The following is a 12,782-nucleotide window of genomic DNA, read 5'->3' as shown; positions in this document are numbered from 1 at the left end:
TCTGTTTGTGAGCATTTGGATTTTTTTCCACTTGGGGGCTATTTTGAATAATGTTGCTATAAACACTCATATACACGTCTTTGTGTGGATATGTTTTAATTTCTCCTGGATAGACTCCTAAGGGTAGAATTCATGAATTAGATGTGGGTAAGCTGTCAGACTGTTTTCTGAAGTGGTATTATTATTATTTTTTCTCCCACTAGCAAAGCATGAGAGTTTCAGTTTCTCAAAATCCTTGCCAGTGTCTTGGTATTATCTACCTTTTTGACTGGAGCCATGTGAGAGAATATGTAGTGGTATCTATACATTAGATGTGGTTTAAGTTTACCTTTCTTTAATGACTAAAAATGTGGAGAAAATTTTTCCATTTGTATGTCTTTCACAAAGTCTTTCTTTTCTAGTCTTTTGCCCACTTGTAATGGGTTGCTTTTTGTCTTTTTAGTGGGTGTTACTATTCTATCTGTTCTTTATCACATAGGTGATTTGTGGGTGTTTTTCTAGTATGTGGTTTGTTTTCTCATTTTCTTAATGGTATTTTTTTAAAAATTGTTGGGCTTGGGTGTCACATCTAAAATTTTTTGCCTAATCCAAAGTTAAAAAAAATTTCCCCTGTTTTATTCCAGAAGCTTCATGATTTTCACTCTTACTTTTAAGCCTATGATCTGTTTTGAGTTAGTTTTAGTGTATGGTTTGAGGTGAAGATCAGTGCTTTTGTTTATATGTTTGCACATTTGGTTTCTAATTGTCCTAGTATAATATATTAAAAAGAACATTCTTTTCCCATTGAATAGTATTGGCACCTTACATATATTATTTTACTAAAATGTTCTCCCAAACCTGTAAAGTGGCTGAAATTTTCCTAACTTCAAACTAACACACTAAAAGTCCCACAACTAACAGACGTTCGAACCAGGTTAGGAGTTCAGGTCTATCCAATAGATGACCTTATCTTCTATTAAAATTGAGAAACTATTTCCCTGCAGGTACTTGATTTCAATATTAAACTTCAAACTTCTTAAGATTACATATCACTTATTCTCATCTTGCTTATTTAAGACAGTGCTTATTTATTTGAGGATCAGATGTTATGCAACATTCAGATAACTTAAATAGTAATGTTTATGCAAAAGAAGTAACAACTCTGTAATCTAGTGGCTTATTTTTTTCTATTATGTTTATGCTTACCATTGACTGACCTAGACTTTTACTGTAAACGAAACACTTTTAGGAAAGCACTACTTCCCCCTGCTCCTATTAAAATCCTTCATTTTGCATGAGCATGAACATGAATTTCACTAGAAACCAAGGTGAAATGAGAATGACCTTTCTCATCTTCTTTAAAGGAATAACATAACACAGAAGTCATCTTCAGAAGGTGATAGAAGTACTCGGCTCAAGACCCCGAAAGTCTTTAGTCCAGTTCTACAGTCTCTTGTTCAATAATCTTGAGCAAGTCATTGGGTCTCTCTGTGCCATAATTTCCTCACCTGTAAAGCAATAGGTGTGGACCAGGTTGTCATCATTGTTCTCCTACCATGATGGACTTTTGTTAAATAAAGTTCTATTATAACATCTGCATATCCCTGGTAACACATTGGTAGTTTCTCTTATTTGCAGACTGCAGTGAAGATCTGTTTCGCTGTCACACAGGCAAATGCCTTAATTATAGCCTCGTGTGTGATGGATATGATGACTGTGGGGATCTGAGCGATGAGCAAAACTGTGGTAAGTAGCATTGTTTCCCTAAAGGTTTTAATTGCAAATCACAGATGTTTATAACCAAGAACCTGTAGCTCACTCTTTGTTAATATGATTAGCAAGTTAAATTATAAAATGTTTGGTTTCTTGTAATTCCTAGAAGGAAGAGTTTTGTTCAATCAATCATGTGTATAAATGTAATACTTTTTATATAAATAATCATGCTAAGGAAATGTTAATGAATGGGGTGGAAAGATGGGTAAAAGTTGTTAAAATGCTAATGTGTTTTCCTCTGTGTTCTGTTTTTCCTCTGATTAGAGCCAGTGTCTTATGTTTGGATCCTGAGCTCTTGAGCAAAACTTTATAGACAGATTGCAAATTATTGGATGTGACCAAAGATGCCTCCTGTATTTGATTCCCAAGCGCTACTCCTTGAGTAGAGGCCACTCCTAGGGTTAGGATGACACATTTGTTTCAACCACAAATGCTGATATTCTTATTTTTTAAAGAACCTATCCTTTAAAGAGCCATGTTCAATTCTAAATGCCATCTCATAAATTTAAACCAGCAAAATTACTCTTGCTTATTTACCTTTTCAGCTTTGTACTTTAGAATTTTTAGGTACCACTTTATTTGTTGACTAAAATAAGAACTTTGAACTAAAGGGCAACCTGAGGTGAGAATGGACAATGAGAAAATGATGTGAGCCACTGTTCAGTGTTAGAGAATGTTGAAAGGAATATTGGAAAAGGACTAATGATCAGAGGAATATCTTGGAGTGATGGGTGTCAGAAACGATTCCATGCTAGGAATGTTGGTAGTTTCTGGGAACATTGTCTGACTACTCCCCTCACTGTATTTAATAAGATATTGAAAAACGGGACTGTGAGTGTAGCTCAGTGGGTGAGCACTTGCCTAGCATGCACAAGGCCTTGCTAACCGGTTTGGTTTCCGGCATCACACACACAAATTGAAATATATGTATGTGTACAAATAATCCCATGAGTGATGTGGATTGTCTTCTGGGTCTGATTAGAGTTCAGACAAAGGGTGAGACTGAATGCATTCTTATGACTTAGAATTGCATTATACACATCATAGAATCTTTAGTTTCAAGGGGCCTTAGAGATCAGCTAGTCCATTCCCTCCTTTTTCCAATGAAATAAGTGGAAAAATGTGGGAATGGGGCAGTTCATGTAGTTTGGTGGCTGGATAGGTTAGTGGAAAGGGCCAGAGTAGTTAGTGTGTAAAAAGAAAACCCCTGCCACTCATCATAAGGCTTCTGGAGATAGGAGATCATGAAGTATGTGCCCCGAAGCTGGCAGTTGTTTTCATCTAATGGCTGTAATTATGACCTTCCCTCAGATTGGTCTCTGCCCTGGCTCCCTGTCTCTAGTGGACTGGACTTGGATGGCTTTTCTGGTTCCTAACCAAGCATTTCACCTTTTGTGTGCTTCTTTTTTTCTCTGCGCTATGTCTTCTACATACTTTCCTTCACTGCTCCAAACCATCAAGACTCGGGGATCTCTCAGGAGTCTATGACAGTGGCTCTATTCATGGAGATTCACAGGCTAATTTCCCATACTGAATCTGCTATTCGTGAATCCACACACATCTTTTAACTTATATTTAGATTATACACGTCACATTGCAAGGCAGCCCATGGATTCTACCCTTCGAGAGAGGAAACATCACTTAGTGATCTCCCCGCCACCCCCCAGGAATGTGTAGATTGGGATATAGTTTAAATCCAAGTTGAAAAGAATCATGAAAACAATAACATTTTGCATTGCTTACTCAGTAGTTCTTTCAAATATGAGTTGTATATTAAGATAGTCCGTATAGGAAACCTAAGCTGAGCTTCAGGAGAGATGACATAAGGAGATACTTGCCTTACCAATTTGCCAGGGAGGTAAATTACAATTCTTAGAGACAAGAGAGACAGTCACACATACATCCAGTCAGCTCTCTGCATCATGAAGTACAAATCAGAGTGTGGTTTATTTGAGTCAGTATAAAATTCGCAAATTGTCCATAAGGAAAGAAAACAAAAGAGGACAACAATAAGAACAGAATCAGGGCCCTGGCAAAGTGGGGCAGAGTAGTGTAATTCATCTGAGAAGCAGGCACATCTCCCCCATGGTGATGTGTGCAGTAGGGCTCATGGTTGGTGGGAGGTACTATTTTAATTGTGTCAGGCTCATCCTAGAAATATTTCTGAGGTATTGGGGCAGTGGGAATAGATTCTCTTACATTGGAACTGTGAGCCACACAATTCTAAACGTTTTTCATGCTATTTCTGTCTCCATGCATCTTCCTTTCCTCCAGATTGCAATCCTACAAAGGAGCATCGCTGTGGGGATGGGCGCTGCATTGTGGCTGAGTGGGTGTGTGATGGTGACCATGACTGTGTGGACAAATCCGACGAGGTCAATTGCTGTGAGTACTCTGAGGATTCTCATTTTGCTTACTTTCCACTTCTTCTTGTTCAGTGGGTTTTCAAGGTTGAGGACTATACTCAAGGTTCACTCTCTATACACCATTCCGGGGGAAACATTCTTATTCTTTGCTTCTTACCTATAGAGGTAGCAATCAAGGAGTGTGATGGCAATAGCATTATAGTGTGTGACTTCACACCTCTCTCCCAAACTTAATGTGACTCATCTGCCAAGCAGGCGTCTGTTTTCTTTCTCATTGCTCTGGTCTTCTCTATGTATCTGTAGCTTTGCCAAAGGTAATGCTCTTCCCAGAGACCAGTGGTTCTTGTTTCTGCAAACAACATATAAACAGTTTCACTGTTTATATGAAACTTCCCCATAGAAGCCTCCAAACATGTTTTAGGGGCCATTTATGGGAGAACACGGGAAGAACTGCTAGAAAGAAGAGAGTCTGTTATGTTTATATAGACATAGAAATTGCATGACTGTAATGATTGTTTTACAGCCTATTGTGTTTCTGGGTGAATGAAAATTTCAGGTAGCTCTTACACTACTAAACCAGGAACAACAAGTTTTTCCCACCTCCCAGAAAATATACTATCCCTAGCAGGCAAAAATAAAAATGATTGAATTATAGTAATTGTATATTAAAGAGAGCACAGTTGAACTGAGTCAATGTAATGTAATTCATGCATATTCTAACTAGTTTTAAGATTTTTTTTCATCTTTTGCTTTCTAATAAAAGTAGGAAGAATTGATATACAGCTGCCCCTTGATATCTGTGGGGCATTGGCTCTAGGACCCTGGATGGGTGCCAAAATTTGTGGATGTTTAAACCCCTTATATAAATGCTTCAACATTTGCATGTAACCTATGTGTATCCTCCTATATACTTTGAATAATCACTAGATTACTTATAATACCCAATATAATGTAAATGCTATGCAAATAGTTGTTATACTATATACATTTTGTTTAAGGAATAAGTACAAGAAAAAAAAGTCTCTACATGTTCGGTACAGGACAACTTTTTTTCCCCTGAGTGTTTTTAATCTGTGGTTGGTTGAATCTGTGAGTAAGGAATCTAGGGATACCATATATGAAATTCAATATTTAACTGGCTTATAACTTGAGGCAAAAACATAAATTTGAATAACAGTTTTAATTTGGGCATAAGAATATTTTGTAAAATGTTTCATGAACAAAATTGTGCAGCTTTTCCCTGCCCTGAGTTGAATTCGAAGTGAAGTGTCAACTAAGCCCCCTCCTCAGTGAACCAGTGGAGCAGAGTGGGCTGTATGCAGATGATCTGGGGACAGCAAGGACACAACCCAAGGTTCATGGGTTTCTGTTACCCTAATAGATGGTAGGCATTGACATTAGAAAAACTACAGGAATCACAAGGCTAATGGCTACTGGATCTTCCCTTCAAATATCAGATGTCATCAACAAGTGTGGAAATAAACTATATTGAGAGGTCCTTCACATATCTCATATTATTGGTAGTATCACCACTACCATTACTGAAAACAACCCCACACTTCCCAAGAAAAAGTGAATTTTTAGCAAGCGCTCTTTAGAGAAGAAGGCAAAATTCTAGAAAGAAAACTGTGCATTCTAAAAAAAAAAATCTTGGCATTTAACAAGCCGTTGATTGATCCATACATAGAATACTTCGTTTCTTGGTGATGCCTGATAGGTAGGAATCATGCCTGTGATCTGCAGATTGAAGAATGAATGAATAAGGTGAGTGCTGTTCTGGTCTTTCCTAGCCTGTCACAGCCAGGGCCTGGTGGAGTGCAGTAATGGACAGTGTATCCCCAGCTCTTTCCAGTGCGATGGAGACGAGGACTGCAAGGATGGGAGTGATGAGGAGAACTGTGGTGACAGTGAGTGTGTCCCAGGCCCCTGGGACATTTATTCATTGGTGGACTTTTCCTTGGGAAGGGAGTAAAATATCTGAAAGTTAACTTAGTGTTTAAGAAGGATTTCCACATAAATCTTTCATATTGCCTCAGGGATCCCCATTGCCCTGGGCAGTCAGGAAACCTTTCTGTGTTAGAGTGACAGAGGCTGAAAGTCATTTCTCAGGGGGAAGGGACAGGGTGAAACAACATGGTCAGATTCAGCTAGCTGTTCATAGGGAGAGCCATGATAAAGAAGAAGGTTTAGTGTAGAGCATCCAATTAAACGAGATTAGATTCCAATTAGAAAAAAAAAAAAAAACTAGCTCCTGAAATTAAATGGAACAGCTTCCTAAAATAACCTCGTTAAGGAGAGGTAGTCTAATATCTCACATTACCAAGCAATAAACTCAAACACCCTTTAAAAAGAGTGTGATATCCATGTGTGAAACTTGAAAAGAAAGAGTAGATCAAATAAGTTGGTTTTTAAATGTGAACATTTCTGTCAGAAAAGAAAATTCCACACTGTTTGTTTTAAGTTCTTGCATATGCAAGCCTCTCAGGACAAAGCTCTTAGGAATATCCCAAAGCTTACCCATCACCACATTGGCTTATAGGATACAAGAATAGCCTAGGTGTTAGGAATGTGGTTGCTGCAGCCCTGGCTTCAAGCCCTGGCTCTACCACTTACTATCCGGTGTTCTTTGGGCTAGTTACTTCATCCTTCTGTGTCTCAGTTTCTGTGTTTCCATACTCCAAATAGTGATAACTACTTTGTAGGGTTGATGTTTAGTGAGAATGGAGTAAGTGTTGGTCCTTATTGTGTGGTTACAGCATTTATTGGGCTTTGCATATTCATAATCAGCAAATGAGACTGCACACTGTAGATATACAGATAAGCTAGTTTAATCATAAAGAATATTGGTTATTAGAATAGCTTTAGTGAGGGAGATTCCAAGGCCTAAAAGGTGAGCTTTGATAACACATATTTATTACTTGAAAATAATACATAAAGAGAACTTTGTTTTATCCGTTTTAAAATTCAAACAGAAATCCTTTACTAGGCATGAGTTATGGTGTGCATATCAACCAAGATCTTACCTTTGGATCAAATTGTTCTTTACATATAATTAAATCATCTCTATGTGATTCTAAATGATCCAAAATAATTTTGGATGCTTCACTATGAAAAAGGCAGGATTTGCAGATTATTTCCTTACATGTGTGAAATGTCAGAAAATCACATCATAAAATGTATAGAAAAAGTCACATTTTAGTACATTTATATTGTTTACTATAAATGATTCAACTTAAAAAAGTGTGCTATCATGGTGCCAATATGGGTGCATCTACTGGGAATTCAGTGGCAAACAAAACTGCTGATGGAGATTACAGACTCCTGGGAGACATACAGATGCTACAAATAGTTATATAAGTCAGTGTCTAAATGCAAAGTTTGACATGGCCTACACTGGAAAATGGGGTGTGCATGTCCTGGCAGGAGCCCTCAGCCAAAGCCTCCCAGGGACGAGATCCTGGAGCTCAGATCTGAAGAACATTGGGTATCGACCAAGAGAAGAGGGACTGGAAAAGCATTTCAGACACACAGCACTAGGTGGCTAAAAGTCCTGAGGTGGGAAGGAGCAAGGCATGTGTAGTACAGGGAGAAGGCGACTGTGATCAGAGAGCTGAGGATGGAGGGGGCCTTGGACTGCATAAGAGCTGTCATCATGGATTGTAGAATTGTTCTGCTAGATGGTTGGGTTGGGTGGGAGGCAAACAGCGCCCACTACTCACAAGGTCCTGTTGAAGAGTTAGGCCTTAAAAACCCTCCAGGCTCTGGCTCTGCCTGCCTGTCTACTCTTCCTCATTCTCCACAGTGGTTGAAGATCCAGTGACTTCATCCTGCACATGTGTAGCTTTTCTGCTTGGAAAACCCTCTTTCCCTCTTATCACAGCATAGCCCCATCTACCCGGTAAAGTCCTTTGGGAAGCTTCTCCTAGTGCCCTTGTCTGCTTCAGCTCCCCTTTATATAGATCTTTGGTAAAGCAATGGTCATATAGCCATCATGAAGCTTGGGTTGTGACAGCGTCCCTATTAGAGTGGGTGCTACTTCACAGAGGCTGTCATGCTCCTTCACCTTTCAACATGCAGCACCTAGTTTGTCACATACACTTGTCACAGAGTAAGCATTTAATATTTGCTGGAATAATGAATGTGCAATGTCCCAAAATAGGAGCTTAAGTGCATGGAAATTGTTTAAGCTTGCCTTGAGGGGAAGAAAAAACTTAACCTGCTAGCTTAAAAAAAAATAGACAGTGACATCTCTTTTCTGTATGGCAGTAATATATAACATTGCCTAGTAGTGAGCCTGGCAAGGAAAAGGATTCCAGTATAATAAACATTGTCTTAGAATTAGAGATAAGATTATAGATACTCACATAACATTATCAATGCTGAAAAGTGCCTTGCAGTGTTTTCCAGATTCCACATGACATTTCTAAAAGTAATTGACCATAATAATGAGGGAGAGATGGAAAGTGAAAGGGCAGTAATTTATTACCTTATCCACTTAATCTACAAATGACCAGGAAATCAACGGGAAGAACAGTTTCCTTTCTACATACCTTAAGGAAAAGCCATTAGGGCAAAGGCTGACATTAATGCTGTCATTCATTTGAAAACAAGAAACCTAAGTCATCTCACTAGACTGAGGGTGCTCTTCAAGGCCATAGTGATGATGTGGATAACAGCTGCAAGAGACTTACTATGATAGAGCACTCTCATTGTACAGGTGTGGGTTCTCAACTAATACTAGGGAATTTTCCTTAGAGGGGAGACCAGAATTGGGAGTAAATGAGCTTTACAAGTAATGTCACTGGATATTCAGAATTTCAAGATCTTCATATTGCTTTCTGTCCCTCAACTCACTTGAATTTTATTTTAAAGTATAGACACCCATGTAAAAATAAAACTCTATTTTTTTCCATTAAAAGTAACAACCACCTGTTGTGTTTTTTTTTTCTTATTTCTTCATTCCTGCAGAATCTTCTTGGAATAGATTATTATACTTAGTTGCCAGGAAAATTAGTTCAGATAGTACCTGTTTCACATGTGTTCGATATTTTTAGGGAGAAATTGGAAGGAAATTAAAGTTGTGTCATTCCTCGGCTCCACCAGGCATTCTTGACCCTTCAGATCCTAGGGTGAGGAATGCAGAGTCAGTGAAAGCCACGGTGTCTTTCTTTCCTTCACAGGTCAGACTCCATGTCAAGAAGGAGACCAAAGATGTCTCTACAGTTCCTGCCTTGACTCATGTGGTGGAAGCTCTCTGTGTGACCCAGACAGCAATCTAAGTAACTGCAGTAAGTACAACAGCTGATAGATGCAATCCCGGGGACAGGGCTGCACCCAGCCTTTTTCTTCTGCATTGACATGAAACTACTGAAATCTGGAATCTCTCCAAGAAAGTATATTTATTTGCTTTTTCTTCTTATAAAGGTTGAATGTGGTAGCAGAAAGAAATAAAATGGTCTTAATTAACTTAAATCAGAAACAAATGTATCACTGTGAATGGACTATAAATCCACATTGCCTAATATCATTACCGTCACTTTTCAACTTGACATCAACTCCCATATATTATTTCCTTGGCTCCGTCGGCAGGCAGATGTTATCTGTCTTCCTTTTTAAAGCACAGCTTCAAAATGGAAACTTCAGCCAAGAAGCAAATGGGAAGTCCTTCAAAACAGCCACATAAACTTTGGCAGTCCATCCTTTTTATAAATTTATTCTCACCTTTCCACAAACTTTGGTGACCTCTAATGGTTTTGGAACCATTGTGTTAATTTGTTTCAGTGACAGTGTAATAGTTCCAAATGGCGTAAGTAGGTGGTGCTCTCTAAATTGGTTTCTAGGAGGAGGAATTATTTGGGGGAACACAGAATGGGCAGAAGAAAAGACTGAATGGATTCTCACGGGAAATTTAAATGAATCAAAATCTCCAACGACTGATTTTTAGAATTGATTTCTTACTTCTGGGTCCTGTTTTCTTATTACACTCATTTCCTTCACTTTTGATAATTAAATGTTTGCCTCATCTTCAGCTTGGGCAAGAAGTTTAGAAGCAGTTCAGTCAACTTTCCTTTGGAAAGACAGAATTTCCTGTTAACACACATCCTCTCAGCTGAGGAAGTCCGCAGGCTGATGGGCTCAGGGTCTTGGATCTGCTAAAATTTTCACATGGCCCCATAGCTGTCAGGGAGTCTCAAGGTGAAACAAGTAGACTGGTAAGGGGCTTGAGGAGTCAGCCAATTAAAAACTCAGACTGACAGGATTTTTGTTTTCATGAGCACTTACTGACCTACAGAAAGCACAGTCCCAGACCTCCTGACTTCTCACATATGGGTATGGATTTTCCTATGTGTTAAGCCAGTTTTCTGTTGTTAATAATGCTATACCATAAACTAAGTAAGTAAGTTATTTTGGCTCAACTTTTTGTCTAAGGCTAGGGGGCCACAACTAATGACCTAATGATTTTCTTGCACAGAGAACTAGAGTGGCCTAGGGCTCAGATGGAGAGAGACAGAACATTCTTTATTCTTTTATAAAGCTACTTGTACCTGATCATAGGGCTCAACTCTGATGATCTAATCTACTCTTAATCACCTCCCAGTGGGCCTCACTTTTATATGTCATTGTTAAGTTTCTACCATCTGGAGATCAAGCTCCAACATGAGTTTCAGAGGGATAAACCACAGCACACTATGATAGAATAGTAGATATTAATCTAGTCTTTAAGAAGACATACTCACACTGCTGTTTTAGTCATATGTATATATACATACATACATACATATATATCTCATTGTTTCATTTTGCTCATCTCCTAATCTGTGGAACTTTTTCAGAATTATTTCTTTACTTCACCTTCAATTTGGGATGAATAATTTTGAGGAGTGACAGTCATCTCAAAGACATGTTTTATTGTTCAAGTTTTGGGGGTTGTTTGACATGAAATGGCACTTACTATTAGACTCAAAAGAGTAGAAAAGAACATTTAGCGTGGTCAAATTTGGTCAGGGTGTAAATGGATGTGTTACTTCATTTCTCTATGTTTGAAATACTTCAAAATCTAAAATTTGAAAACATTGTCACCTGTAGGAAAAAGAAGTTGTAGGAAGGGCAACTAGATATCTCTGGCTCATGCATTTGAACACTATTTATGATGTATATACCATGTTTCAGGACCCCCATGGGCACTGGCTTGCAATGTGAAGGATGTATTTTTGCCTTCCCACCCATACTACAGTGTTTTTCTCTCCATGTTCAAGTACACTGTTTCCTTAGCCCTTGCTGCCTTACCAACTTTCTCACTCACCATATATACTCTTGTCATGTGCTCTGCATATAAATTCAGCAAACATTCAAACATGCCCACTTTGAGTGCCAAGCACTGGGCTAGCCCCCTTGGTCTTTCAATCCTTTTCTTATTAAAAACAGTATTTCTAATTGAGAATGAAGATATTATTTCTTATCTTTTAAAGAGCCTCAGGATGGGATATATTGTGGTTTGGATATGACATATTACCATTTGGATATGAAGACTCCCCAAAGAGTCATGTGTTGAAAGCTTGATGCCCCTGCAGCAATGTTCAGAGGTGGGCTTTAGGGAAGGGATTGGATCATGAAGGATCTGACCCCATTAGTGGATTAATAATTTGAAGTTATTATTGGGAACTGTAGGATGTGGGACCTAGTTGAAGGAAGCAGGTCACTGGGGACTATATCTTGTGCCTGGCCTCTTCTACTCTCTTTGCTTCTTGACAGCCATTAGTTGAGCAGTTCTCCTCTAACATACTCTTTCGCCATGATGTTTTTGCCTTAGAGCTGTTGGACCAGGGACTGAGACATCTGAAACCATGAGCCCAAATAGATATTTCTTCCTCTAAGTTGTTTTCCTCAGATATTTGTCACAGCAATGAAAAGCTGACTACTACAAGATATATGTGCTTGGTTCTATGAAAATCCTTAGAAAATCCTTCAATTGGTTCTTGCCATCCCATGAAATATTATAAAACTTTCTAGTGGCCCTTGGAGATCTTCTGGATGGGATCCAGTAATCAGTATTTCTTAAATTGCCCAGGTGACTTCAGTACAAAAGAAGGCTAAAATGACTATTTTAGAGACCTATTTGTGAGTAGGCTTGCAGGAGTATGTGACTTCTCTGAAATCAGACATTTAAATGTTTTCATATTTCTACGTGTGTTTTTCAGTAGAGAACATCCATGGCTTTCCTTACATTCCCCAAAGCACCTACATTTAAAAACAGAATCAAACCTGAAAATCTCATCTCCAATGAGACAATGTACTAATAGGCTTACTTCTCTTTTTTCGTTGTTGTTGTAGATAGACACAATGCTTTTATTCACTCATTTTCATGTGGTGTTAAGAATTGAACACAATGCTAGGCAAGCACTCTACCACTAAGCCACAACCCCGGCCTGGATCCTATTCCTCTTAAAGAACAATTTTTAGCAGCCTGTGTTATCCCATCCAGTCACAGCCCAGCATCATTACCATCTTTGTGCCTTGCTAGGAGGCAAAATGCAAACCTGCCCTTGCCTTAGTGGGTAGGAGCAGACTGCCATTTCTCCTTACTCCATCATTTCCCCCCTTGTAGTGTGTAACCCAGGCAGGTGCGGAAACCTGGTAAGAAGACCAACTCCTGGGCATGTCTCT

At 38.8% G+C, this 12,782-nt stretch overlaps 1 protein-coding gene across 1 annotated transcript in view; it reads left to right on the top strand.

Moving 5' to 3' along the window:
- The window catches only part of Corin (corin, serine peptidase), a 280,126-nt gene that overhangs the window by 204,883 nt on the left and 62,461 nt on the right, over positions 1 to 12,782 (top strand). The window contains exons 7-10 of the mRNA XM_027937642.2: positions 1,618 to 1,725; positions 4,027 to 4,137; positions 5,909 to 6,025; positions 9,299 to 9,406. Coding sequence (XP_027793443.2) covers positions 1,618 to 1,725; positions 4,027 to 4,137; positions 5,909 to 6,025; positions 9,299 to 9,406 — 444 coding nt within the window. The remainder of the gene's footprint in view (positions 1 to 1,617; positions 1,726 to 4,026; positions 4,138 to 5,908; positions 6,026 to 9,298; positions 9,407 to 12,782) is intronic.

The sequence above is a fragment of the Marmota flaviventris genome, chromosome 7, assembly GCF_047511675.1.
Source record: "Marmota flaviventris isolate mMarFla1 chromosome 7, mMarFla1.hap1, whole genome shotgun sequence".
Lineage (NCBI taxonomy): Eukaryota > Metazoa > Chordata > Mammalia > Rodentia > Sciuridae > Marmota > Marmota flaviventris.
This window is presented reverse-complemented; position numbering and strand designations above follow the sequence as displayed.